The 27,565-nt window shown below is 53.3% G+C and overlaps 2 protein-coding genes across 7 annotated transcripts in view; one reads left to right on the top strand and one right to left on the bottom strand.

Moving 5' to 3' along the window:
- The window catches only part of SMARCB1 (SWI/SNF related BAF chromatin remodeling complex subunit B1), a 34,095-nt gene extending 18,349 nt beyond the window's left edge, over positions 1-15,746 (top strand). For both annotated transcript variants that reach the window (XM_025933670.2, XM_025933671.2), the window contains exons 6-9: positions 567-733; positions 7,566-7,756; positions 14,846-14,977; positions 15,413-15,746. In XM_025933670.2, the coding sequence (XP_025789455.1) occupies positions 567-733; positions 7,566-7,756; positions 14,846-14,977; positions 15,413-15,452 (530 nt within the window). In that variant the 3' untranslated portion in view covers positions 15,453-15,746. The remainder of the gene's footprint in view (positions 1-566; positions 734-7,565; positions 7,757-14,845; positions 14,978-15,412) is intronic.
- On the bottom strand, positions 12,075-20,317 carry DERL3 (derlin 3). 5 transcript variants are annotated; one of them, XM_086682379.1, is made up of 9 exons: positions 20,165-20,317; positions 19,986-20,051; positions 19,829-19,902; positions 19,586-19,679; positions 18,900-19,095; positions 18,260-18,350; positions 15,396-18,153; positions 14,860-15,129; positions 13,766-13,963 (listed from the first exon to the last, which is right to left on the bottom strand). In XM_086682379.1, the coding sequence occupies exons 1-7, from the start codon at positions 20,255-20,257 to the stop codon at positions 18,072-18,074; spliced, it is 696 nt and encodes a 231-aa protein (XP_086538505.1). In that variant the 5' UTR covers positions 20,258-20,317; the 3' UTR covers positions 13,766-13,963; positions 14,860-15,129; positions 15,396-18,071. The 5 variants fall into 5 exon arrangements, with proteins under 5 accessions (XP_086538504.1, XP_086538507.1, XP_086538505.1 ...); XM_086682378.1 differs by lacking the exons at positions 14,860-15,129; positions 15,396-18,153 and adding an exon at positions 12,075-12,285 and having other exon boundaries at positions 13,829-13,963; XM_086682380.1 differs by lacking the exon at positions 14,860-15,129.
- Positions 20,318-27,565: the final 7,248 nt, after the last annotated feature.

Below are 27,565 nucleotides of genomic sequence, written 5' to 3' on the forward strand. Positions count from 1 at the left end.
CAGATGGTCCCTACAAGTTCACACCTGGTGTAGCTACATTTCCAGGAGGCAGGGTCCATTACACACCTGCATGTCTGTTACGTGTGTGTTGCCTGGAGAGTCAGAAACAGAGGAAGGGTCTGTGAAAAGCCACAGAGCAGCCTAATATCTCTGAGGGATTTTTTTATTGGTGAGGAAGTGGCAGATGGTTGTGTGCCCGTGGGACACTGACTTTAAAGTGATTTATCTGGAAGGAAGCTGTTATTTTTCTCGGGCTTCCATAACAAAGTACCAGACTGATGGCTTAACAGAAATCCATTTCCTCTTAGTTCTGGTGTCTAGAAGTCCCAGATCAAGGTGTCAGAGGATGTGTTTGTGGATGAGGGCCAGGAGGGGGTGGTGCTCATCCTGTGCTTCCTCCCGCAACCCCATGTTGGGAAGGGCCACCCTCAGTTGTCATTCTCTTCATCCTCAACTTTGTCAGGGAGGTCTAGCAGAGGAAGAAGGGGATGGGAGGTTGGGGCCAAACATGGTGAGGTCAGGTCCTGCAATCAGTTAGCAATTTCTGTCCTTTCTCCTGATTTCAGAGAAGCTGATGACTCCTGAGATGTTTTCAGAAATCCTCTGTGATGACCTGGATTTGAACCCTCTGACATTTGTGCCAGCCATCGCCTCTGCCATCAGGCAGCAGATAGAGTCCTACCCCACAGACAGCATCTTGGAGGACCAGTCAGACCAGCGTGTCATCATCAAGGTAGGCAGCTCCTGGGTGGGCCATAGGGTGCTGAGAGTACACTGAGGCCTTAGTCAAAGCCTGTCTTTGGGGTCCATGCTGTGGGATCAGACTTCTGGAAAACCATCTTTTGGGTAGCTCGTGGCTCTTTACCCCAGGAAAAGTATGGGCTGATTTCTTGGAGGAAGGTCTCATATTCTGCATGTCTTCAGGGCACCACCAGGCATTGAGCAGAGCCCAGGTGGTGCTCCAGAGGAGATTATGCCAGCTGCCAGGCAGAGCAGGGAAGCCCATAGTGAGAGGAACAGTGGTGCCACACTCTTCCTGTGGACTGGCTGGGCCAAGCACACCTCATACCATGTAGTAACCTGCCTCAGGGCTGGGGGGAGATGCTGCCTTGCCTGTTGTGTTACAGGTGAAGAGGTTGCCACATGGAGAGGTGAGGTCACGTGCCCCAGACTGCCCAGCTGAGAAGTGAGTGCTGAGATTTGGGCCCAGGCCTGCCTGCCTCAGAGCCTGCTTGGTGTGAAGTGGTATCTCATTGTGGGTTTGATTTGCATTTCCCTGTTGATTAGTGACGTTGATTAGTATCTTTCAGGTGCCTGTTGGTCAGTTGTAGATCTTTGGAGAAATGTGTGTTCAAGTTCTTTGCCTTTTTTCAATCAGATTTTTTGTTCTTTTGTTGTTGAGTTTTATGAGTTCTTTGTATATTCTAGTTATCAATCCCTTATTATACAGGTGATTTGCAAATATTTTCTCCCATTCTTTGCGTTTTTACTCATTTGATAGTGTCCTTTGCTGCATAAAAGTTTTCATTTTGATAAAGTCTGCTTTGTCTTTTTGTTTGTGTCCTTGGTCTCCTATGTAAGAACTCATTGCCAAATCCAATGGCATGAAGCTTTTTTCCTGTTTTAATAGTTTTATAGTTTTATCTCATATACTTGGGTCATTCATCCATTTTGAGTTAGGCAAGGGTCCAACTTCATTCTTCTGTGTGTGTGGATAGCCTGTTTTCTAGCACCATCTGTGGAAATGACTATCCTTTCTACATTGAATGGTCTTAGCACCCTTGTCGAAAATTATATGCCTGTGGGGCGCCTGGGTGGCGCAGTCGGTTAAGCGTCCGACTTCAGCCAGGTCACGATCTCGCGGTCCGTGGGTTCGAGCCCCGCGTCAGGCTCTGGGCTGATGGCTCAGAGCCTGGAGCCTGTTTCCGATTCTGTGTCTCCCTCTCTCTCTGCCCCTCCCCCGTTCATGCTCTGTCTCTCTCTGTCCCAAAAATAAATAAACGTTGAAAAAAAAATTAAAAAAAAAAAAAGAAAATTATATGCCTGTATTTTTGAGAGTTTATTTCTGAGCTTTCTATTCTATTGGTCTATATGTCTTTTTATGTCAGTACCACACTGTGTTGATTACTGTAGCTTTGCAAAAAGTTCTGAAATGGTTCGAACCCACGAACCACGAGTCAAGTCAGACACTTAACTGACTGAGCCACCCAGGCACCCCTTTCAAGATTGTTTTGACTGTTCAGATTCTATTTAAGTTTAGGATAGATTTTTATTCTATTTCTGCAAGAAACATTGTTGAGATTTTGATAAGGATTACAATGAATTTGTAAATTTTTTTGGATAGTCTTGGTATCTAAATAATACTTAGTCTTGGGGCACCTGGGTGGCTCAGTCAGTTAAGTGTCTGACTCTTGATTTCAGCTCAGTCATGATCTCATAGTTGGTGAGTTTGAGCCACATCTTGGGCTTCATGCTAACAGTGTAGACAGAGCCTGCTTGGGATTCTCTCTCTCTTTCCCTCTCTCTCTTTCCCTCTCTCTCTGCCCCTCCCCCGTGCTCTCGCTCTCTTCTCTCAAAATAAATAAACTTAAAAAGGTAATACTACATAATAATAATAATACAATATAATAATAATATTTTGTAGTATTATTTCTTTAATTTCTTTGAGCAGTGTTTTATAGTTTTTATTGTACAAATTTTTCACCTCTTTGGTTAATTTGTAAGTATTTTATATTTTTTAATGCTATTATAAATTAAATTTTTAAAAAACTAAAAAATATATTTTTTTAATCTTTATTTATTTTTGAGAGAGAGAGACAGAGTGTGAGCAGGGGAGGAGCAGAGAGAGAGGGAGACACAGCATCCAAAGCAGGCTCCGGGCCCTGAGCTGTTAGCACAGAGCCCGATGCAGGGCTTGAACTCATGAACCGTGATATCATGACCTGAGCTGAAGTCAGACACTGAACCGACTGAGCCACCCAGGCGCCCCTTAAAAATTATTTTGTTTATTTATCTTGGTTTATTTTGAGAGAGAGAGAGCATGTGCACACATGCACAAGCCCAGGAGGGGCAGGGAGAAGGAGAGACACAATCCCAAGCAGGCTCTGCACTGTCAGTGCAGAGCCCGATTTGGGGCTTGAACTCAGGAACCATGAGATCATGACCTAAGCCAAGATCAAGGGCCGGACGCTTAACCGACTGTACCACCCAGGCGCCCCAAATGAAATTGTTTTCTTAAATTTTTTTTCACATTTTTTATTGTTAGTGTATAGAAACGCAGCTGATTGTGTGTTGACTTTGTATCTTGCTGCTTTGCTGAACTTATTCGTTCTAACAGTTTTTTTGTGTAATCTTCAGGGTTTTCTATGTATAAGGTTATATCATCTGTGAGTAGAGATAACTTTACTTCTTCTTTTCCAATTTGGATACCTTTTATTTCTTTTTCTTACCTAATTTCTCTGGCTAGAAATTCCAGTACTGTGTTGAATAGAAGTGGCAAGAGCAGGCATCCTTGGCTAGTTCCTGATTTTAGAGGAAAATGTTTCAGCTTTCACTATTGAGTATAATGTTCACTGTTGGTTTTTTATATATGGATTTATTAGGTTGAAGTAGTTTCTTTCTTTTTGTCGTTGTTGACTGTTTTTATCACAAAAGGATGTTGAATTTTGCCAAATGCTTTTTCTGCATTGAGATGATGATGTGGTTTTTGTTTTTCAATCTGTTAATATGGTTTATTACATTGATAAATTTTTGTATTGAACTATTTTTGCATTGCTAAAATAAATCCCACTTGGTCATGGTATATAATTCTTTTAATATGCCACTGAATTCAGTTTGCTAGTGTTTTGCAGATTTTTAGATCAGTGTTCATAAGGAATATTGGTCTATAGTTTTCCTTTTTTTGTAGTATTTGGCTTTGATACCAGGGCGGTGAATTATGAAGTGTTCCCTCCTCTTCAGTTTTTTGGCAGAGTTCGAAAAGGATTGGTGTTAGTTCTTCTCTTGGTGCTTGGTAGAATTCACCAGTGAAGCCATCAGGTCCAGGACTTTTCTTTGTGGGGAAGATTTTGTTTATTCATTCAGTCTCCTTACTAGTTAATTTCCTTCCTTCCTTCCTTCCTTCCTTCCTTCCTTCCTTCCTTCCTTCCTTCCTTCCTTCTTCTCTCTTCCTTCCTTCCTTTCCCTTCCTTCCTTTTCCTTCCTTCCTTCCTCCCTCCCTCCCTTCCTGCCTTCCTCCCTTCCTTTTCCTTCTTTCCTTCCTTTGTTCCGTGGAGCTTGAACTTGTGACCTGAAGATCAAGAGTCTCATGCTGTACTGACTGAGCCAGCCAGTGCCCCACTAGTTAATTTGAGAGAAATACAAATCTGTTTTTCTTAACCCATTTTAGTTTCATATTATGGCCAACTAACAGGAAAAGGGCATGGGGCATCTGGGTGGCTCAGTCAGCTGAATTTCTGACTTTAGCTCCGGTCATGATCTTGGTGTTTGTGAGTTCGAGCCCTGCATAGGGCTCGATGCTGTCAGCTTGGAGCCAATTTCAGATCCTCAGTCCACCCGCCCCCTGCGCTCTGCCCCTTCCCTGCTTGCATGCCTATGCTCTCTCTCTCTCTCAAAAATAAACATTAAAAAACAAAAAAAGATAAAAGGCATAATTGAGAAAGAAGGGGAACTTCATAGGAGACAAGTGGAGGGCAATGGGAGCCTTACCTGCTTTCTCATGCATAGTCTGTCCCCTCTAAAGGATGGCCCTGAGAACTCTGCTCTGTGCTGTGTCTTTGTCCTGTTAACCGTGGTGGGGATGTGGCCTTATGGGGTTAGCCACACCCACCAACGTGCTTCCAAATGGATGGGGTTGGCCACAGGCAGGGTCCTCATGAGACTGACCAGTTAGCATCCCTGACATTTTTCTCAGAATTTTTCTTTTTCTTTCTTTTCCTTTCCTTTCCTTTCCTTTCCTTTCCTTTCCTTTCCTTTCCTTTCCTTTCCTTTCCTTTCCTTTCCTTTCCTTTCCTTTCCTTTCCTTTTTCCTTTCCTTTTTCCTTTCCTTTTTCCTTTCCTTTCCTTTCCTTTCTTTTCTTTTCTTTCTTTTTTTTAATTCTGACAGGGCTTCCGAGCAGCCATACAGAAAGTGGTCAGGCAGTTGAAAACCTGTCTGGGGTTGCCACCATCTCTCCTGACCAGAGGCTTTCTTGGTGACTAGACACTTGTCAGCTGTTGGCCCCTTTAAGCCCTCCATCCCACCTGTAATCCCCACCATGGGATGGTGTCAGCTGGTAGGTAGGCTTTGGGAGACCACCCCCAGGTTGGGTTCCCTGCCTGGTTCTGGCGTGAGGTCTTGCTGGCACCAAAGTCTGACACGGCTGGCCCAGGGAAGCTTTGCTGCCGTGGGACAGTGCTGTGTTTATCAGGTCAGAGCCCTCATGGGCATTGTGACCTAGGGGACAGCACCCATCTTGTAAGTGAGGAAACTGAAGGTCACACCCAAGGTTTTGGTCAAGAGGACTCAAGGAGAGCTGGGTACTTCTTTGAGGATATTCTTCCTTGTATGGCTCCTGGGACATGGTGGAGGACAGGAATCTTTGCCATGATGGCATCTGAGGAGTGTCTCTCTTCACAGAGCTGTGCCTTAGCATGGAGTGGCCACTTAATAGATGTTCTTGGGGTCTCTGGGACTATAGCTCAGACCTGGCTGCCTTTATGGGGGCACCTGGCCCAGGTTGGCTCTCTTCAGCTTCAAGGGTTTGGGGGGGACTCAGTGCTTCTCCTAAGTCTAGCTGTCAGGCTCTACAGGGCTGGCAGACTTCTGTGAAGGTGTGTGTGGTGATATGGGTTGCGTCTGGGGAGCCTGGCCCCTGTGCTGCATGCCTACTCAGGAGTCCTGGCCCTGTCTCACCTCTGCACCTCCTCAGGGTCCAGCCGCTCCTGTCCTCACCACCCCACCATCCCTACAGCTAGATGGCTACCTCCAGTAAGGGTCTCAGTGGCAGCCAGTGTCTCTTCTGTGCTCCAAACAGGGCTTCCAGATCCCTCTTAGAAGCTGGAGGCCTTAGGACGGCCTCAGGCCCAACTTTGCTCAGGACCCTTCTCTCCGAGGAGCCACATGGCCTGCTCTCTCTGCCCATGCAGTTCTTCTTAAAATGCTGCCTCCCCCAGGAGGCCTTCTTGGGCCTCCTGGCTAACGTGGCCACCTCTGTACTTTCTGTTCCTCCCTTCATTTTCTTCTTAGGACTTGGTGATGTGTGACATATACCATGCATTCACATATTTAACTTGCTTAGGTGTCTCTCCCCAGCTGGAACATCCTCCACAAAGATGGTTTTTTGTCTGTCATACCCACCATTGCATTCCCTGTGCCTCTCCGTGATAAGCACACAATCTGTATTTTTTTAATAGACGCAAGCATTAATGACCAGTTGACAGGGGACAGGCAACCCAGTCCACACGGTGGCTAAGATATGGCACCAGGCATGCCAGGTATGGCACCTGGGGCAGGGCTTGCCGGGCCTGGTGTGGATGGCTAAACCTGTTGGTCCTGTTTGTTTCTTTTTGATGTTTTTCTGTGGGCTGACTGCTGCATCATGTCTCTCTGGTCCTAGCGTGCCCTTGGGGCTCAGTGGGCATTCGTTTCCTGTGAGGGGAAGGGATAGCTCTTCCAGCTCCATTCTGTAAACCATCATTCATTGCCCAGCATGAGCAGAACACAGAAATGGGAAAGGACCCAGGCTCATTGGCAGTGAGTGGAAGGTGGTATACAGGGCCCAGAGGTGCAGAGCTTCATGAATGGGGACAGGGAGTGGGGTCCCATGCTTCTTTGAAGGCAGTGGAAAGGCCCCAGTGGCTGTGGGCCCTGAGCAGTGGCCACCCTGATCTTTGTCTTGAAGAGCTGAGCACTCAGGGACAGTAGGGTGAATGAGCAGTACTGTGGCCTGGAGAGCAGTGAGGGGTGGTCCCAGTAGGAGGAGTCTCGTGGATACAGTGCCCCAGGACACAGCCAGACCCTCAAGAGTCCTTCCTGTGTGTCTCAGTGATGCCCTGTTTCAGAGCAGGCCTGCTCATCTGTGGGGTGAGGAGTAAAGATGGTGATTCTGAGTGCAGGTGTAAGTGGGGAGCCCTGGGTCACAGGCTAGGTTCTGTCTTGGTCTGGGTGCTGCACAGGCGGGGCCTGGACCCTCTTCTGGCTGTAGTTTACATGTCAGCAGGATATCTGCTGGGTGCGTGGTGGGCAGAGTTGGCTGTGGGCCTCTGCTGCCCACCCAGGCTTTGCCTGCACCTTGTGGGCTATTCAGGTGGGGTGTGCATCTAATGTGAGATGGGTAGCTGTGCCAGGCCTTGAGCCAGAGCCCCTTGTGGCAGCCCCAGGAGGTGCGTGGTGTCATCTCCAATTTCTGGATGGGGACCTGCGGCCAGAAGGACAAGGGCCAGCCCCAGTTCTCAGCTAGTAAGTTGTGGGCAGGGTCCAGCCCGGCCTGGTGGCTCCCTAGTGGGCTGTCTCATCTCCTTGAGGCCTCTCCAGGTAGGGTACGGTTCTGACTCCTTTAACTTGTGTTCTTTGGTTCTTGTCCCAGCTGAATATCCACGTGGGAAACATTTCGCTGGTGGACCAGTTTGAGTGGGACATGTCAGAGAAGGAGAACTCACCAGAGAAATTTGCCCTGAAGCTGTGCTCAGAGCTGGGGCTGGGCGGGGAGTTTGTCACCACCATCGCGTACAGCATTCGGGGACAGCTGAGCTGGCATCAGAAGACCTATGCCTTCAGGTAGGATCCCAGACAAGCCCCTCCCTCCTTTGTAAACCTGTTTTGGGGAAAAGACGTCTCCCTGTGTGTGGGACATGACAGCCTTCGGGTCTGTCTGGAGCCCAGAAAAACGGTCTGGCCATGGGCAGCCGCAGCCAGCTCAGCAGCAACTTGTTGGCTTGTTCCTCCCGCCTCCTGTGTCTCAGTGGTAGGGCTCCCCACCCTTATCATGGTGGGGGTGACTCTGAGGAGGTGGTTTATCTGCCCCCTCCATCCTCCAGCACCCCCACCCCCTGCCTGGGACCATCCTCTGTTGCCAAAAGCCCCTCTACACCTCCACCCTGCCGCCACCTCTGTATTCTCCCAGACTTTTCCCTCTCTCAGGGTTGGGTCACCCACCCCAGGGTTTGTCATCTGATGGACTTGCCTTCTGTCTCAAACAAGAGCTGCTCCAAACAGCCCTCCCCAGCTTGTAAGAGTCAGGAGACCTCCAGCAGTTTTCTTTTTTACTGTTGCATCTTGCCAGTCAGAGACTTGTTGGTGAGCACCCATTTGGACTGGACCCCTATATAGGGTGCCGCGGAAGATAAAGAGCCACATCCAGGCTGCCTGTGAAGGTGGGAGTATAAACAGAACATTCCAGACCGGTATCCTGTGGGTGGACCAGGGGACAGGGGCTCCCAGAGAGGCAGACATGGCCTTCCTATTGGTGGTGGCCCCACAGTGCAAAGTGTGGGCCTAGTAGGAGGTGGGGGGCGGTGGACGTGAAATGATAGTAGAGCTTGTCCACCTCAGGACTGTTCCACCATAACTGGCCCTGTTCCCTGTGCTCCTTTTCCTCTTGGGAAAGTACAGTCTGGGGGTGGCGCTGAGTATCCCTGCATCAAAACAGGATGTTAGGATTTATTCCGCTCATCAAACTGTCATCGTCTACATTTGGCGATCATTACTCAAGGACCGCAGCTTAAAATGGCACATGAGGAGCAAGTACGAAGGTCTTTTTGCAAAGATAGGACAGTTAATGGAGCTCGTGCGTATGTTTGTGTCTCAGCTGGTTTTCCCAGAAATCCCAGGAGACTGCTTTCTTGCTGCTTCCTGTAAATCTGAGCAAGAGAGAAGGAATGACCGTACACCCTCAGGGCTTGAGGTCCCGGCCCTGGGAAACCACTGGGTTCTGTGGGGATCCAAGCACTGCCCATGCTCCAGGCATCTGGTCTGAGATGTCACATATGTCACCTTCCCGGAACCTCCCAGTGGCCCTACCAACCAGGTAGTCCTGCTTCACAGACAGAGCCCAGGCCCTGGGAGGAGGTGTCAGTGAGACGTGATGTAGTGTCTGGGTCCTTGAGAGCCCTGCTGGAGGTGTGGCCGTGCATGTCCGTTCATGTTGTATTTGAGCCAAGGCCGACAGGCCTGAAGACCTGCCTGGGGTGGCCCCGCTCCCTGGAATGCTCCTGGAGGTGGGAAATGGTGATGTTGTACAGGTCATGAGAGTGAGTACCCCAGGTACCTGAGCCCTCAGATGCTGGTTGAGCCTGAATCCATGTTCTGACTGGCAGATGGTGTGTGTGGAGTAGGGAGTATTCCTGCTGCAGGACCCTGAGGGTGTTGGCACATGTGGCAGCATCCCTCCTGCTCTGACCCCTGGGTGACCCGAGTGTCCTCCTAAAACTCTTGTCAAGCTTCAGGCTGTCAGCAGTGTGCCGGATAGCTCCAGAGTAGTACCCCCTGGGAACTCTGGTGGTGGTAGATCAGGACTTACAGCAGATCCCCCCCACCCCATCTCAGGAGCCAATTAATGAATTCCATTTGGTGGACAGGGAGCATCACAGACCTCTATCCTGCTGCAGTCTGTAGTGCTGAGTGTGCAGGTTTCACGTCCTTGGGATTGAAGGCAGGGAGGCTTACTGGGGACCAGGGTGAGCACACATCCCCTCCACAGCAGCCCAGGCCAGCCAGGTTGGAGGGGCACAGCCTGCCTGGGATCTGGGAGGCAGCCCAGTGCCTCTTTTGCATCAGGACAGCTGTTTGTGTTTTCCCAGCTGACCAGGCCTCGAGCTCCTCAGGCTAGGTCTGGCCCATTGTGTGTGCTGTGTGTGGTCTGGGGAGGTTAGGGTCAGAGGCTGGCTTATTGTGGACTCCATCATCCAGGGGACAGAACTATGGCCTTCTAAGGCAAGCAGGGGAGGGGATTGGAACTTATGTCTCCTGACCCTGACCCACATTCTTACCACAGCACCACACCATCCCTTGGGAACTCTCTTAACTTTCCCTGGGGAGACCAGTGTCAGCCCTTCTCTCTGGGTTACTGCCTGGGGGAGGTAGAGTGGGCTGCCATGTCCCCATGGCCAGGGGCCACTTGGTCCATGGAGAGCCAGACCAGGAGCCCCCACCTGATCTCTACTGCACACAAGACTTGACACCTGCTGAGTCACATGACTCCTTAAAAGGGACTTTAAATTTTGGGCCTCTGTCATCCCATGTTGTAGATGCTCTGAATCCCTGCAGGCCAGTCCTGTCTGTCTCCCCCTCATCAGACCTAGCCCAGTGTCTGGCTGCAGTGCTTGGTGATGGTGGTGTTGTGTCCATGGTGGAGCAGGGCGTGCTGCTGGTCACAGGACATTTGTGGGGGGTGGGGGTGGGGGCAGAATGCCCACAAACTAGTCAGGGGAGTGAAGGCAGGCTGCTTCCTTTCAGCAGTGGGACAGGCGGGCCTGATGTGGGCAAGCCTGGGGGGACACGCATGTGACAAACAGATTGGGGGCCCCGAGCTTCTAGAGGACAGAGCTGACCCAGAGTGACAGTGAGTGACAGGAGGGGGACAGAGCTCTGCCAGGGGAAAGGCCTGGGCTGAGCAAAACATGTGGGAGTGTCAGACATTGACCCAAACCTGTGAGTTGCTACCTGGTTGGAAAGTTGCATCAGTAGACTTACTGGCACCTCCTGCAGGCCAGCCCTGTGCCTGAGGCTGGGGACACAGAGAAGAAACAGTACTTTGTCTAGCAGAGTGCACTGGAGGCTGCAGGCGCGAGGAGGGGAGCCACGGGTAGGCGGCATAGAACCTGGGGTGAGGTGGCCGGGCAGGGTGCTGACTGGGAGGAAGCTGGAGATGGGCAGAGGGTCAGAGAGCCTGGTGGCTGGGATAGGTGGGGGACAGGGAGACAGTGTCACTGGCACATATCAGGGTCGGGAGACACCAGGGTCATTTTGGACTGGTTGACCATGAGCCACACAGGTTACTCCTGGAACTCTGCCCTCTTGACGGCAGCAGGGTTTGCTTGCTTGCTTGTCTGTTTTTATAACAGCTGCATTGAGCTATAATGCAAGTACTGTACAGTTCACCCATCTAGAGTGTGCCGTTCCTTGGTTTTCAGCATCCACAGAGTGGTGCCATCACACCATGACAATTTTACAACATTTCCATCACCCCAAAGGAAGCCTCACACCCTTTAGCAGCTGCTGCTGTGCCCCTCCAGTCTCCCAGCCCTGGGCAACCACTAATCTACTTGCTATCAACTTGCCTGTTGTGGATACTCTGTATAAATCGAATCATGTAATACATGCTCTTTTGTGGCTCATTTCTTAGTATCATTATTTCTGTATGGCAGCCTGTATGGGAGCTTCATTCCTGTTTATGGCGGAGTACAGTGCCGTCATACACATGTGCCATATTGTGTTTACCCAGTCATGGGTTGACGGACAGTCGGGTGGTTGACACTTCTGGGCTGTGGAGAGTGGCACTGCTGTGAGCATTCATGTCCAAGTGTTTGTTTAAACATCCATTTTCAGTTTTCTTAGGTAGATCGTAGGAGAGGAATTGCTGGATCATGTGGTAGCTGTGTGTAGCATTTTGAGTTCCTGCCAGACTGCTTTCCAAAGCAGCCCACCATTTTACTTTTGCACCAGTAGAGTTAGGCTTCTTTCTCATTTCTCCACATCCTCGCCAACATTTGTTACCTTTTTTTTTTTAATTTTTTTAAATGTTTATTTAGTTTTGAGAGAGAGAGAGCGCGTGCGCAAGCAGGGGAGGGGCAGAGAGAGAGGGAGACACAGAATCCAAAGCAGAGCTGTCAGCACAGAGCCTGACGTGGGGCTCAAACCCATGAAGCATGAGATCATGACCTGAGCTGAAGTTGGACGCTTAACCGACTGAACCACCCAGGCACCCCTGTTAACCTGACTTTTTGATTCTCGCCATCCTAGTGGGGGAGGGGGAGGGAGTGGCATCTCGTTGGGATCGTGATTTGCATTTCCCCACTGACAAATGATGATGGAGCATCTTCTCAGGTGCCTTTGGGCATTTGTATATCATCTTTAGAAAAACAGCTGCTCAGGTCCCTCAGTTTTTAATTGGGCTATTTGTATTTTTATTATTGAGTTGTAAGTGTTCTTTACATATTGTAGGTATAAGTTCCTTATCAGAGGTACGGTTTACAAATATTTTCTACCACGTTGTAGCTTGTCTTTTCACTTTCATGACAGTGTCCCTTGAAGCACAGAAGCTTTAAATTTTGGTGTAGTCCACTTTATTTTTTCTTCGGTTGCCTGTGCTTTTAAAAATTTTTTTTTTAATATTTTATTTTTAAGTCATCTCTACACCCAGGGTGGGGCTCGAACTCAACAACCCTGACATCAAGAGTCCTATGCTGTCCCGACTGAGCCAGCCAGGCACCCCCTGCCTGTGCTTTTTAATATGATACCTACAGAACCTCTGCCTAATCCAAGGTCATCTTGTCCCAGTGCTCATTTATTGGAAAGACTGGTCTTTCCCCATTGTATGGATTTTGGTACCCTTGTCAAAAGCCAGTTGGCCATAAAGAGGAGGGTGCTGTTGAGTTCTCTCTCCCCCTCCTCCCAGTGGAGTGGCCATGGGCAGGTAGGTCATTTCCCTTGAAGGCTCTGTCCTTCTCATTTGTAAAGTGAGTAGAGCAGTGGTTCTTGGCTGGCATTTTGTATCATGTGAGGGCATAAAAGTGAGCCCATACTGAGATACCCTACAAGCTACGGCCCTGGGCCCTCTGACATCTCCGCCACAGCCCTCCCATTCCTGGGCTCTGTGTCCCCACCTGGACTCTGCAGGGTGGTAGGAACATCTGGGATCACAGGGAGCCTTGAAGTCCATGATGCAGAATCCCCTCAAAGGAGGGGGAGGCAAGGTGACCCCTGCCTGTGTGTTTGTCTCAAACCCGAGAGCCTGCTGGCTCTCGGCCCATTCTTACATGGTTGGATTGAGCAGTTCTTATTTTAGAACAAACCCACTGGAGTGGAATCTTCCCAGAGCCAAGGGAAGGTAAACAAAGGGGCCTCCAGGACCTACTCACAAGCCCTTGTTTAAATTAAGAGGAAAACATGTTTTGCTTCCCTCAGCGTGGGCTTGGCGCCTTTCATGTCTGCCCTCCCAAGGAAGGTGGCTGGGAGCCCTTGAGGTGAGGAATGGTTTGGGTCTGTGGCTGGGTGGTTCAGGATTGCCAAACCACCACACTGGCTGGAGAAGAGCTCTCAGGAGCTGCTGAGGAGGGTTGGCCCCAGGGTACCACGGGTGGGGGCTGGTGCTGCTCTTGTCACTAGCCTCTGAGTCACCAGCACAAGCTTGGGCTTTGGGGACCTAGCTCAGCAGGAAGAAGTGAGCCCTGCTTCTGCAGGGGAGCCAGGGGCAGTTCTGGGTTGTGGTGACAGCCTTAGTGCATGCACCAGGCTGGGCCCTGTCTGCTCCCGGTCCTTGAGAATCAGGATGAGAACACTAGCACACAAGGGAAGCCAGAACAGGCCCTCAGCTGCTGTGTGCCAGCTGGCAGTGTGAGGGGCACAGCCTCCTGTCAGGCCTGGGTGGACATCCCTCTCTAGCTGGCCACTCACACAACCTTGGGCACAAGTTCCAGGGAGACTGCGTGACAAGGCTCCTGGCACCTAGGGAGCCCCCTCAGTGGACATATGTTGGCTGTTTTAAATAATAGTAATCCTCTGAAGAGCCCTCACAGCCCTGTAATTGTTCCTCTTTTCCAAATGAGGTACCAGAAGCAAGGCCACAGATCAGGGGTCCATCCTCTTTTATTCTGTCAGTGTCCTCCCCTGCCTCCCCTGGGCCCTGCCTGCCTTCACTCTTCTCAGAGGGAACTGTGCTGTGCAGGGCTCCAGGCTGAGGTGGGCAGACACTTGATAGGGCTGCAGTGGAGCAGGGTCAGCCTTCTGGGGGTGCTGGGCCTCAAGAGATAGGTGCAGGCCGCCTGGCTGGAAGAGAAAGGGCCTGGTGAGGAAAGGGAAGGGGGTGGAAGAGATTCACTGTTAGGGCCACAGTCTGAGACTTATCTCCTGGGCCAGGAGTTTGAGCGGTCAGCTCTGAAGTATCCTTGCCTCTTCAGCCTCCTGTCACACAGGCTTGGAAATCAAGGCCCAGAGAGGCAGCACCTCAGCTGTGTCCTCCCTTCTCTTGTGCTTCTGCGTGTGTCTCCCTCACCCCTACTGCTGTGTGTCCTTGGCAAGAGGGTGCATAGATGCATAGATGGCCTTTGGGGTGGTCACTGAGGGGCCATGGAGTGTAGTGGTCAGGGGACAAGGGTTCCAGGCCCAGCTATCTGGATTTAGTTGGGTCAGTAAAGTGCACTGAGGGGCAAATGTATGGAATATTCAGGAGCAGGCTGGCCCAGTGGCCTTCATTGATGAGGCATCAAGGCCGGTGGATCCAAGCCCCAGGCACTGAGCGGGGCAGACTGCCCTCCCCTACCTTCCCAGCAATACTGTCATGCAGAACCACCTCTGCAGGGAACCCCCACTCCTTTACAGACCAGAGACACCTAGGCGACAGCAAAGGGCCTGTTTGAGTGTGCTTTGAAGAGAAGCTATTGTTATGGGGGACCTGGCGTCTCCAGTGATTCTGCCTTGAGGTTCAGATGGTGGGTGTTGACCACACCACTCTTGTTCTGAGGAGCTGGGCATGGAAATGGCCCAGCAGGGAGGAGACAGAAGAGGAAGCAGGAAAGCCTTGGGCCTTCCTTGCTATGCCCTGGCCCCGGTGTTCTGGCAGGGGGGTGGACACTGGTCTCTGGGGGCCTTTCTGGTTGCTGCTCTGTGAACTAACAGTTACAACCCCCATTCCTCACCCCTGGCCCACAGTGAGAACCCCCTACCCACGGTGGAAATTGCCATCCGGAACACAGGCGATGCTGACCAATGGTGCCCACTGCTGGAGACTCTGACAGACGCTGAGATGGAAAAGAAGATCCGAGACCAGGACAGGAACACAAGGTACCCCTCCCCCTTCAGGCCCCTTGCAGCTTGCTCTGCACACAGCCACTGTCTTGCAGGCAGGGGAGGGACCCTGGTTCTGGGAAGGTACCTGCATGGCCAGAGGCAGGCCCTGGGTGATGAGTCCCAATCTAGACCCCAGGTGGGTTTTCCTTCAGGGAACAAAAGTTAAGCCCTCAGGTTGGATCTGACCACAGCCCAGACCTATGTGTCTAGAACCCTGGAGACACAGGCAAGACATGAGCAGGCAGGAGAGAGGGCATTGTCAGGGCGTCAAGCAGGGGACAGGCTCTGGCCGAGGGAGGGGCTGGGGATCCCACCTTTTGTATCCTGTTTCCGTCCCCGCTCCCTTGGCTGTGCTAGAGATCCCTAGGGGAGGGCAGCCACCCAGGGCTGGAAGCTGGCTCCGGGTCATCACCTCCTCTCCTCCTGCAGGCGTATGAGGCGTCTTGCCAACACTGCCCCAGCTTGGTAACCAGCCCGTCTGCGCATGGCTCCCACGGAGCATTGAGAAGATCGGACCGCCTCTCCTTCATCTTCTGGCAAGGAGGGAGGCAAAGGGGCAGGCCGGGGCCATCCTGAGGAACATGGGGTGTGGGGAGGGCTTCTGGTCACCCTCCCCTGGGCACATTCCATTTGTTGAGCCCAGTCCCCATCCAAGTCTCTGGTCAGAAAGAGGCCTCGTTTTGGGTTATGTTTTGTTTTTGTATAGGAGCCCCAGGCAGGGCTAGCAACACTTTTTAAATAAAAGACAACAGGTCATGTTCCATTTTTTTAAAGTGGTAGCATAAAAATAAGAAAGGGGACGAGGAGAAGGACTTGGCTGGGGTGGTGTGGGACCAAGGCTGGCATGCCAGGCCTCTCAGCCTTCTCTGCCTCAGAGTCCCAGGTGGGCAGGTTGGGGCTAAGTTTCTATCCAAGGCCAACCATAGCACAGTCTTGCTTTTCCTCAGGCCCTCCAGCTGATGGACATGACAAGTGAGGTCATGAGGCTCAGGGTAGGGGGGCCCACTTACCTTTCAGTGACGGCCCCACCCCACCCCCTTTGCTTGGCCTTGTGAAGGAGCTACAGGCTTTCCTGCCATCCTTGGGCTCTGCACGTCTGGGCTATTGTGCCACCCCTGGCCAGGAGCATTGCTTCTCTGGAGTCCCTTACAGCAGCCCATCCTTTGTGGTTGCTGCAGGGGCATTACCAGCTTGGGTGCCCAAGGGCCCATGCCTGGCTGTTCAGGCTCCAGCGGGCGTGCACCGCTCTTGCCACACCTTGCAGCGGTGCATGTGCAACAGGTGGTTGGGGCCCAGCTCTGCCCCCAGCTGGTGACTCCACCCAGGCCAGCTCCTCTCTCCCAGGTCGGTTATGAGAAGTAAGGCACACGGAGCAGCATGCCTGCCCAGTGCTGGCCGGGGGTGCTATGTGTTGAGAAGGAGGCAAGCTCTGGGCCTCTTCTCAGATCCGCCTCCAGTGAGCTGTGTGTCCCCTCTGCATTCTTGTCTAATGTGGAAGTGTCCTCACTCTACAGAAGGGACGTGGGCTCCATGAGGGTGGCATATGTGGGTCTCCTCACTGAGTGAGTGCTGCTTGATGACTTGGGCGCACAGCTACATTCTTAACGAAGGTAATGGACCCAGATCTAAGCACTGGGCTGCCTCCTTCACTTGCTGGCAGGTCTTCCCTGCCATGTCAGGGCTACTCTGCCCTCCAGCAGCATGGCAGGAGTGTGATGGCACCTGGCTCCCAACTTGAACCCCACCCTGGGCAAGGGCAGAGCTCTGAGTAGGAATTGAGGTCTTGACTGCCAGGATGTAGGGGTAGACGCGCCTAGCCCTCTGGGCTTGGGGTCCTGTGATCATGTCCTGGGACGTGACGGCTCCTGGCTCCCGGGGAGTTTGTACTCAAGCCCCCTGCCCTTCATCCAGGAGTGGAACTTGCTGGAGCCCCACAGCAAGGGGACACCTGGGCTTCACTGGAAGGCCTTGAACAAAGAGCAGGATTCCAGGCCCAGGCTCCACTGGCCTTGGAAATAAGTGGGCTCCATTGCTAAAGGGTTTGCTTGGTCCATGAGGCCCTACAACTAGAGGGCAGCCTAGGGGCTGAGCCCTCACTCTGAGCATTGCCAGCCCACGCTGCTACACTGCTACTCCGCAAGATTTCATTACTAAATTAAGGTTAGACTCCCATGGTGAATACTTGTGTCACCCACGAACATGACGACCTATGGCTGGAGGAGCCCCTATTGCTGCCAATCATCCAGGAATAAATTGTAATTTGGACTGGTCTAGGGTGATGAGGAAAGTTGGCCAGGTTGCCTGATGGCTGCTTTACCAAAGAGAAAAGTGAGCTGTGCTATCAGATAAGGTTTCCATGGTCCTTAGCTAAAAACATCAGGGAGAGAACTTTGCAAGGCTCTGCTATGGTGAAAATTTCTCAAAGCTTTGGGGTTGCAGAAAGGGTAGAGGACCCAGTCCTGGCCCTCCTCTGCACCTGACCTCATGGAGCCTTGGCCAAGTCCATTAACTGCTCAGCTGGAAAGTGGGCAAAGGTCCACTTGGTTGCTGATGAGGGACAGTGAGGCATCAGCCTGAGGGCACCATGGGAAGGAGCCCCTACAGACTGGGCTTGGCACAAGAGGGACATCCCAGTCCTGGCCTCAGCCAGTGAGATCTGACCAGCTCCCTTGCTGCATGGCAGGGAGCAGAGATCTGGTTCAGGTGGGATTTGCCCAAGGCTCTAGCAAGGCACTGGCAAAGCTAGAGTGAAAACCCGGAGTGTGCCATCTGCTAGTTCACTCCTGCTAGGCAACTATGGGCAGGTTCTTGACCCACTCTGGGCCTCCCTTCTGGTCTGAGAGGGCAGGCCAGGCTTAGTGGCTCTACGTCAGGGCCAGCAGCATGGAAAGGTGTGGCCAGCTGAGGCAGGGAGCCAGTGCTGTGGACGAAGAGGTGCAGGTCATCCTGTTTATTTGGGTGGGCCCTGGGCACAGGCCCAGTCTGCAGGACAGGTTGCTCTCCTGAAAGCGGGAGTTAGGGGTGGGAGGGAGGTCTGTCAGAAACCAGGAAAACGGGCTTCTTGGGCTGGCCCTGGCCCTGGGTAAGGTCATTGCTGCAGGGGTCCTGGCTGCTCCTCCGGGAGGGGCAGGTAATTGGGGTCCTCCTCTCGGGCATCCAGTAGCAGCTTCCTGTAGGGAGGGGCCCACACTGAGCTGAGGCCAGCAGGGGTCCCCAGTGGGGTCAGGAGCCATCTTGAGGGAGTGTAGGGGGATAACTGTCATCTCTAGCACTTACAGGAAACTGGGGGTCAGCAGCAACCTCTTGCCTCCAGGCTGGTTGGGGAAAACATCCTCTAGGAAGTAGTAAACGTGGCCCACAGCAATCCCTGTAGGAGAGCAAAGGACTGCCGAGGCCACCCTCCACAGTCCCGAGTCTGGAGCCAGCACAACCTGCTCCCTGACTCCACGCACAGCTCTGGAGGCCAGCCAGGCCAAGTAACCTGAGGCCCCAGAGTACACAACATCTTGCACAGACTGCCAGCCCAGGGTGGGGCCAGGGTTGACCCTGAAGGATTGGCTTACCTGGCCCAGAAGTGGGCAGGACTTGGAGAGGGGATGGGCTGAGAACATGGGAGGAACAGGAGCGAAGGTTGGAATCTTGACTTACCCAACCCCACCCTGGTCAGGACCCCCACAAGCATCAGTACATCAGGCCTAAAGATGTGAAGCAGGTATCTGGCTGGCTTATGCAAGGGGCCAGAAGAACAGAGGAGCTGGCAGAGCAGGAAGTGGGGGTGGGAAGACAGGTGAGAGGTCCATTCCAGGTGGGTGCTGTGCTCTGGCACAGCAACCAGCCTGGGAGCCCTCCCAAAGGTCATCAGGTACCAGACAGCCTGTTTCTGGGGGGTCGGGGCTGGATGCGCAGGCAGGCTCACCCAGCAGGTCGACAAGGATTGAGTTGCCCAGCAGCAGTGAGAAACCCATGAGTGCCCAGGGCAGGAATGGTGCCTGGAAGGTGAGGAGGCCAAAGAAGTTGACCCTCACTCGGGGGTTGCGGCGACTCCAGACATACACCAGCATGACAGTGAGGGCCTGGCCCAAGAAGAACAGGCTGCCCAGGAGCCCTAGCAGCTGAGCCAGAGTCAAGGTGCTGGGAGGACTTCTCCTTGTGCAGGCCTCAGAGCCCCTGCCCAGGACCCCTCTGACTGCCTAAACCCCTGGACTCCTCCCCAGTTTTCCTTCCCTCCTCACTTCTAGTGATGGACCCTTCAATCAAAGCCACACTGTGGCCTTCAGGCCAACGTGATCTGCTCTGCTTCTCCACCTGGCCCCAGCCTCCAAACACTGCCCTTCATTGCCCCAGTTTCTTCTGGCTACTGGCATTCGGGGCTCAGCCTGCAAGCACCCTACCTGGCTCTCCACATCACCCTGTGATACTTTGCATACAGCACTGAAGAGCTAGTAGCCCGGGGCTGAGCAGATGACGTATGCTAGATTCACCCTAAACTAGAGTGAACGACTCTGTCCCCCTCGGGCCCAGGCGCTCATGTCGGGCCCCAGGGCCTACAGAGGCTGGACCCAGAGGCGCAGCGCCTAAGGTTTCAGAGCCTGGGAAGGATACGGTCATGAGGACGCCCCCGAAGAGAAACATGAAGACGAAGTCGGCCGTGCGGCCACGGAAGGAGCCCTCCTCCAGCATGCGGCAGTAGCGAAACCTGCAGCGTCCGTAAAGGAAATGCCACCGGGAGGAGCCTTGGTTTCCCTGCTCCTGGCCATTCCGGGCCTCCCCCAGCCCCGCTGGGCCGCTCCCCAGCCTGGCGGGCCGCCCACCACCCTACGCCTACGTCCGCTCGGCGCAGGATACACGAAGAGCATGTTGAAGAAGAAGCTGAATCCCAGGGGCCCAAAGAAGAGGAAGTTGGTGACGAGCCTCCAGACCTACGGGGATAGGGGGTAGGTGGGCGGTCAGGCGCGGGGCAGGCAGGGCCCGGCTGTCAGGTGCAAGGGGCGGGTGGCCTCACCTGAAACTTCCGGAACACGAGGTGCGGGTTGAAATAGAGCTGGAAGGGGCTGAGGAGCTCCAGTTGCTGCGGAACCAGGGGCGCGTCAGGTGCGACCCCGGGGAATCTAGCGGTAACCATGGCTACACCCCTCCCGGGCTGCAGCCAGGGAACCGATCCCACCCGCCCGGCCAGCTTACCACAGCTGCGGTGGTAAGGACACAGGCCGCGGTGTAGGTCCGCGTCACCGCTGGCACCTGCAGGAACTCGGCCGCCAGTCCCTGCCACGCCATTGAACCTTCTTTGACACTCGTGGCCCAACCTGCTGCGCGCTCTTTAACCCGCCTCCCAATCCCGCCTCACTCCCCGACTTCGGCCAATCCATGTCGGGGAGCGCAGTGCGCCCAGAGTAGGGGGCGGGTCCCTGGGCCCAGTAACCAATAGGAGGAGGAAGCTGGAAGACGAGGGCGGGACAGGAGAGAGTGGGCGGGTCGGAACTCGAGACCAATGAGCAGGCCCCACGGTTGAGCACGTGGCGGTTGTTGTGGTGGCTGTAGTGGCGGCGCGGGAGAACGTGTAGCCAATGAGGAACTGGTCGCTTGGCGTCAATCTAAGGAGAACCAATAGCAACGACGTGTTGGGGGCGGGACTGAAATTACTCCGCGAGTGGAAAAAAGACAGGACCGAGGAACAGCGAGACCGGAAGGGGCGGGGTCACGCTGGAGCGTGGGCAAGCCGGGATTAATACGTGTCTGGTCCCCGGGCTCTGTGAGTACACCTAGTGCTGGGGGAGACTCGGTCCTATCTCCCCCATTGAGAGCCAGAGACAGTGCCACCTAGCCTACAACAAAGGAGGTGCTCAGCACCACGTCCACTCTCCGACCCCGCCTCAGTCCATTGGACCCCACGCCGACTCCTGTGGGAGGTCTCCCCCAGGGACGCCAGGGTGCCCACACGGGCCAGAACGAGTGGACAAGCTGGAGACGGCCTCATCATTTTGATGGAAAAGAGGAACTCCATTTATGCACTCATTAAGTCAACTGTTTACTGAACACGGACTATGTGCCAGGTGCTTTTCTGAATTCAGGAGATACAGCAGTCAATAAAGGATGCTATCCCTTATGGTGTAGCCGAGAAGACAGGCAGGCATAGACCTGTGCGAATATGAGAGCTAGTGTTCACAGGACCAGGAAATGACGCAAATAACGCCAAGAGTAGAGGGTCGGGCAGTAAGCCGGGGAAGTGTCTGTGAGGAAGTGACACTTGATTGTCACTTTAAAAAGGTCCCTGTGGCTTCTGCAAGCACAACAGACTGTCAGAGGAATCTGTGAGCAGAGGGAGGCTGCAAGGCACAGTAGTGACGTAGGCAGTATGGAGCCTGGAGTGTGAGGCTGGGGTGAGAGGTGGTTTTGTCCACGGATTGGACAGAGCTGTGAGGGAGGAATCAACGGTGATTTAGAGGTCTGTGCCACCGGGAAGATGGATGGTGGTGGCCTTTACAGATATGAAGAACACTTGGGGAAAAGGCGGGCAGATGGAGTACTGTTCTGGCCTTGTTGAGTTTAGGGTATTTGTGTGATATCTGCCTGGAGAAATCCAAGTATGGTGTTCAGGGAGAGGTTGGGCAGGCAGTCCAATTGTGGATGTCAGTCAACCGTAGACCTGTGGCATTTGTAGCTTTGGGCCTGCGTGAAGCGTCCAAGGGGCAAGGCTAAATGGAGAAGAGAAGAGGTGAAGCCTGGGCAGCTCAGCCTTCAACAATCAGAGAAGGCAGACCTGGTCAGGGAGGCCAGGGAAGGCTGGGAGGGGTCTTCCAGGAGTTGAGCCAGGAAAGGGCATCAGGAGCAAGACAGAAGCTCACAGAGACATGGCCTGGGAACAGAGGGTTGCAGCCCTGCCAGTGTCTCTGTAATCAGGATAATAGAAGGTAAGAGGGAGAGGAAGGTGCCCAGACAGATGTGCCCTTACCAATATGGGAGCTCAGGTGTGGACGTAAGTGTGGAAGATGAGGAATGCCTTGGACAGGGCCCTGAGGTCCCCCAGAGGAGACTGGAAAGGGGGATAACCAGTTGATAAAGTTATTTCAGGTGGATCCCAAGAAAATGAGGGCGCTCAGAGGGATTCCCTAGTGAGTAGCTCATGGAGCTGCTGGGAGGGGAGGGAGAGGCTGGGAGCACCGAAGGGGGATGTGCATTTGGCTTAGGGGTGAGAATAGGTCTGGCCTGATACAGCAGGAATTGGACCAAGGTGCTGAGAGGTTGGTGGTGGGAATAGTCCCCCTTGGGCAGCCTCCATTTTCCAGCAAAACAAGCCAAGGTCACGTCTGCGGTGGGCCCAGCAGAGTAGATTCCATCCTGGTGGAGGGTTAGGGGGGAGGTGTGGCAGCTGGTGGGAATGCAGGACCTCAAATGCCAGGGCTGGTGCCTACCAGGCACAAAAGAGCCATCCAGGGAGGTCAGGTTTCTTGTCAGCATGGGGAAGGGGAGGTGTTCCTGCCTCCAGGCACTTAGCAGGGGCCCTCCACTCAGGGTCAGGCCGAGGCTAGTAGGAGGGGCTATCAATTGTGGAGCGGAGGGTGGAGGAGGGGAGGGGTGTCTGTCTCCCCTCTGATTGGGGCTGATAAGGCAGGAGCCTGGTTTGGGGACCAGAAGCACATTCCCGGGAGGCTGGGAGCCCAGGGTAGGTGGGGGTTGCCAGCTGGAGGGACAGTCACAGGAACAGTGGCTGGACTTTACTGCAGATGCTCCCTCCTCAGAACCCTGGGGAAACTGAGGCCTAGTAGGAGGCACAGCAGGGCCTGGGGCAGACCTCCATCACCAGTCCAGGCTTTTCCTGTCCAGTCTCAGGTCCAGGGCAGGCCCATTTCTCCTCTGACTCAGGTACCTGCAGACAGTTATTTTTGGAGAGAAGTCCTGGGCATCACATGGTCCCAGGGGCCTAAAGATGTAGGCAGGCTGTGTGCTGGATGCCAACGTCTATTTAGCTTCCTGTCCCAAGCAGTAGGGCCAGCTGGGCCCACCCTCTCTTCTGGGCAAAGGATGTAGCTGAAGGAGGGCCTGTGGTCCCTGGGCAAGGTGACAGTGAACGCTGCTCCTCAAGTTGTCTCTCTGGCCTTGCAACCCTGCCTGCTGCAGAGCAAGGAACTCCAGCATCCCCAGATCTGGGGGCACCCAGAGGACCCCAGAATCTCCTGTCTAGGCTCTTAGTGCCCACAAACAGGACAGTATCCCCTTCATGCCCACCAAGCCTGCCTTCCTCCTTACAGGCCTCACATGCTAGGAGGCCCCATCATCAGCCCCAGTGACGATCCAGAAACCTGGGGTCATCCAAGCCCCACCTTCCCCAGCCCACTTGGAACTTGAGGCTCCCATGGAATTCTCCAGTCCCCCCGCCTTTTTTAAATGTTTATTTCTGGAGAGGGGACAAAGAGGGGTGGGACAGAGGATCTGAAGCAGGCTCTGTGCTGATAGCAGCAAGCGTGATGTGGGGCTCGAACTGACAAACCGTGAGATTGTGACCTGAGCTGGTTGGACACTCAATGGACTGAGCCACCCAGACATCCCATCCAGTCCCTTTTCATCTCTGCAACACACCTCACCACCACTGCTGCTGCCACCTCTTATTTGGGCTTCGGCTTCTCTCTTCCAAGGACTGCCTCAGATCTCTGGTTCATCCATTCATTCATTTTCCTCCCTACCAGCTTAGATGAAAGTGGTAGAAATGCTCCCTACTCCAGGAAGCCCTCCCTGAGGGGACCAGAGCTCACCTACCTAGGCTCACCTAAGGCCCCCATATACCTAATTTTTAAATGTAGTTTATTCCAAAGCCAACACTTGCCTGTGGTAACAAACCCAAAGAATGAGAAACAAGGTGTTTGTGTACATGTTGGAGGCAGCTGTGTTTTCCTTTTGACAATACAAGGCCACTCCATAGTGACCCTGAGCCTCCTTTGTTGGGGGCTTTTGCTCGGGGTCTGTGAGCTCAGGTCCCACCGGCTTCCAGAACATGGACCCCAAACTGCAGTGGGAAGGCCTCTACCACAGCCCCAGCCAGCCCTTCCCAGGAACAGCTGTGTCCCCGATGGCCCTTCCTGTCTGGGTCATGGAGTATTTTTAGCACTGAGTCTAGAACCTACTTGGCAGCAGCTGCTCATGGCTGGAGTGCAAGAATGACAGACTGTCCAGGTGGGCTGTGTCAGGCTTGGGCCTGGTCCTCTGAGCTTGATAGCAGATTCCAGGCTCTCCAGGAATTAGCAGGTCTCTGGGGTGGGGAGGGGGGATAGGGAAGGACAAGGAGGTCTGGGACAGAGGATGAGTAGCATTAGCCATGCCCCAAGGGGAAACAGCCTGTATAAAGGTCCTGAGGTGCCATGGTGGGGGTGCAGAGAGAAGCAGAAAGCATGGCAAGGAGGAGCTGTGTGCAGTTGGAGGCTTAGCAGGGCTGTGTAGGCTGTGGTCTTTGTCCCAAGGCAATGAGGAGCCCTCAGAGAGTTTTCAGCATGGTGGTGAGGTTACAATCGGATGACAGCTCTCTGGAGGAAGGAGACAGGAATAGAAGCAGTCATCTGAGTGGAGGAGGATGGCAGTGGCGGGGATGTGACAGAGTGAGTGGGTCAAGGAGGTAGAAGCCACAAGCCTTAGCGATTGGGAGAAGGGTGAGATGCAGGGGAGAGCCAGGTTTCTGAGGGAGACTGCCCGCTGGTTTGGGACAGGTTGAATTTGGGGTGCTGTGAGCCATGACCGCCTCAGGGAAGCCCTGCCCTGGCCACCCAACTTGGTGCTCCCAGCACTTTGCCACCTATGGTGCTCCTCATGCCCACAGACATGCTGCACCACACTCTCTGTCCCTGGTGTCTGCTCTGGCACCAGTCACCAGAAGTCCTTGGTGATCTTTGAGCCTCAAGAAGGTGGAAACCTTCTCTCCAGGGCTGGATCTGCAGCCTTGGGGCTGGCACTGAGACCTGACCCTGCCCGGCCCGCCCCGGGCCTCTGCATCCCTGTCTGTGAAATGGGCTGGTCTCCCATACCTGAGAAATATATTTTGGTCATCTGAATAACCAAATCTATTTCCTATAAACCACAATATCACAGGTGTCTGGGTGGCTCAGCTGGTTAAGCATTCAACTCTTGATTTAGGCTCAGGTCCTGATCTCACTATCGTGAGATGGAGCCCTGCATTGGGCTCTGCACAAAGCCTGCTTGGGATTCTCTCTCTCCCTTTATCTCTCTTTCTAACCCTCCCCTGCTCATGCTATCTCTGTTTCTCTCTCTGTCTGTCTCTCTCAATAAATAAATAAACATTAAAAATATTGGGGCACCAGGGTGGCTCAGTCAGTTAAGTGTCTGACTTTGGCTCAGGTCATGATCTCACGGTTCGTGAGTTCGAGTCCTGCATGGGGCTCTCTGCTGTCAGCAGAAAGCCTGCTTCGGATCCTCTGTCCCACCCCTCGCCTCTCTGCTCCTCCCCTGCTTATTCTCTCTCTCTCTCTCTCTCTCTCTCTCTCTCTCTCTCTCTCTCAAAATAGATAAACTATTTTTAAAAAATTCAAAGATTAGATTTAAAAAATCACAATATTGCACCTCCACCTTGCAAACTAGATTACTATTACAGAGTGAAGTGACTCACTCAGAGATGCTCAGAGAGATTGAGTAACCTACTTGAGGGCACTCAGCTAGAGAGGTACCAAGACACTAAGGTACTGGTGCTGGCCTGGCCACCAGGAAGGGTGATGGAAGGGGCTGTTGGGGAAGCGGTGAGCTGCCCCCAGCCTATTGTTGGGGCACGGGGGGCTGTCACTACAAGGAGTGAGGGGCATCACCTGCAGGTGCCTGTGGCGGGGGCCACCAACCAGCCAGTGTCATGCAGCCTCAGACACTTCTCCAGCCATAGTTTGGAGGCAAAAGCTCTTTGCTGCCTCTGGGCTTCTGGAAGTGTCTCCATAATGAGACTCTCCTCCTTCAGTGATGCCCCCCCAGGCAGCTTGGGTGCCTGGCTCTTTGCCTGGGCCTCAGTTTCACTGTCTCTGACCCTCAATGGCTGAATGAGCTGGGCCCTTCCCAGCCTCAGCTGCCAGGCCAGCCTGAGCTTGTGCCCAGCTGTCTTGATCCTCAGCAATTGCCCTTAATTCCCACTTCCTTCTGTGGCCACTACAGGAATGTCAAAGCTACCTCCGGCCAGCCATTCAGAGTCCCAGAGCGTCTGGCCGGGCCTCCCTTTCCCCCGGCCTCAGCTATTTTCAGGCTCAGCGCTGTGGGCAGTGTTTTGGGGGAAGCAGATTATCTGCTTGGCAGAGTCAGCCACATGGCAGGGCCAGGGATGCCAGGTCACAGAGACAGGAGAACCTCAAGACATGGTAAAAAACAAAAACAAAAACAAAAAACACCCCGACTCTACAGCCACTGTGGGAGCCCCTGCCCAGGACCAGTGGCTCAGAGCTCTGGGCAGGTGGAAGTAGAGGCTCGAAGGGCTACGGTTTGGCCACGTCCCACCTGGCTTGCCCCCACTGACATCCCTGCCAAACATCCCTGCTCACACACATCCAGGGCAGGTGCTCCCCATGACAGGTGCTGGCCCAGCCTCAGGGAGGGAATGCTCATAACAGCAGGCAGGGACAAGAGCCACGTGTCTGTCCCCCCCTGTCTACGCCACCAGAACTCCCTGCCTCCTTGCCCTTTGCTTACAAGAGCTATGGGGGTGGTGGGGGGGGGGGGGGCTTTAACAAAACAAATACAAAGCTAAAATTGCAAGATTCAGTACAAAAGGGCACATTTACTTAGAGAACTCAAACAATAAATTCATAAAACTGACAAATAGCACCCAACATCATGAACTCCAGACAGAAAATCCTCCCCTCCCCGCCCCGGGTCGGAAGCCTGTGGCTAGGTGATGTGTTGGGCCCAGGTCAGGCAGGGGTGGGTAAAGAAGCATTAGCCAGGCCCCTGCAAGTCCCCTCTGCACAGCTGAGGTTGGGGGAGGGCTCAGGTGAAGGGGTAAGGGTGGACCCAGGAAGGGATGAGCTGCCTGTTCAGTTCCCACATCCCCACACTGTGGCAGGTGGCCAGGCCACAGGGGATTGGAGCACTTTGGCGCCCTCCCCTCTCCCTCTTCCATGGACCCTAATGGGAGGGGTCATCTCTTCACCAAGAAATTCAGGCATGGGTTCTTCAGACTCTAGCCTGACCACCACCCCCACCCCCACCCCCCACCTCCCATCCCTCCCCTCCAGATGTGGGCACAGCTATATTTTTAGAACAGCCAGCCACAAGGACATTCTTTCCTTCTAACTAAGATGGATTCAGATTTCCTAGCCGCAATCAGTCTCATTGTTCAGTCCTCAAATATCAAAGGGTGGCCATGAGAGACAGCTGGCTGTAGCCTTTCCTTCCTTATTTCCTTCCTAAGTTCGCTCGTTTGTTCCTTCCTTCCTTCCTTCCTTCCTTCCTTCCTTCCTTCCTTCCTTTCATTCTTCCCTTCCTTCCTTCCTTCCTTCTTTCTCTTTCTTTTCTTTCTTTCCTTTTCTTTCTTTCTTTCTTTCTTTCTTTCTTTCTTTCTTTCTTTCTTTCTTTCTTTCTTTCTTTCCTTCCTTCCTTCTTTCTCTTTTT

Source organism: Puma concolor, chromosome D3 (genome assembly GCF_028749965.1).
Source record: "Puma concolor isolate L17-30 chromosome D3, mPumCon1.1.hap2, whole genome shotgun sequence".
Lineage (NCBI taxonomy): Eukaryota > Metazoa > Chordata > Mammalia > Carnivora > Felidae > Puma > Puma concolor.

Excerpts from the sequence above, each read along its gene's own strand:
- DERL3 (XM_086682378.1), bottom strand. The coding sequence starts at position 20,257 with ATGGCGTGGCAGGGACTGGCGGCCGAGTTCCTGCAGGTGCCAGCGGTG. Across the intron at positions 19,903-19,985 it reads TCGTGTTCCGGAAGTTTCAG|GTCTGGAGGCTCGTCACCAA; the intron begins GTGAGGCCACCC and ends CTATCCCCGTAG. Across the intron at positions 19,096-19,585 it reads TCGGGGGCGTCCTCATGACC|CTGCTAGGGCTCCTGGGCAG; the intron begins GTATCCTTCCCA and ends ACTCTGGCTCAG.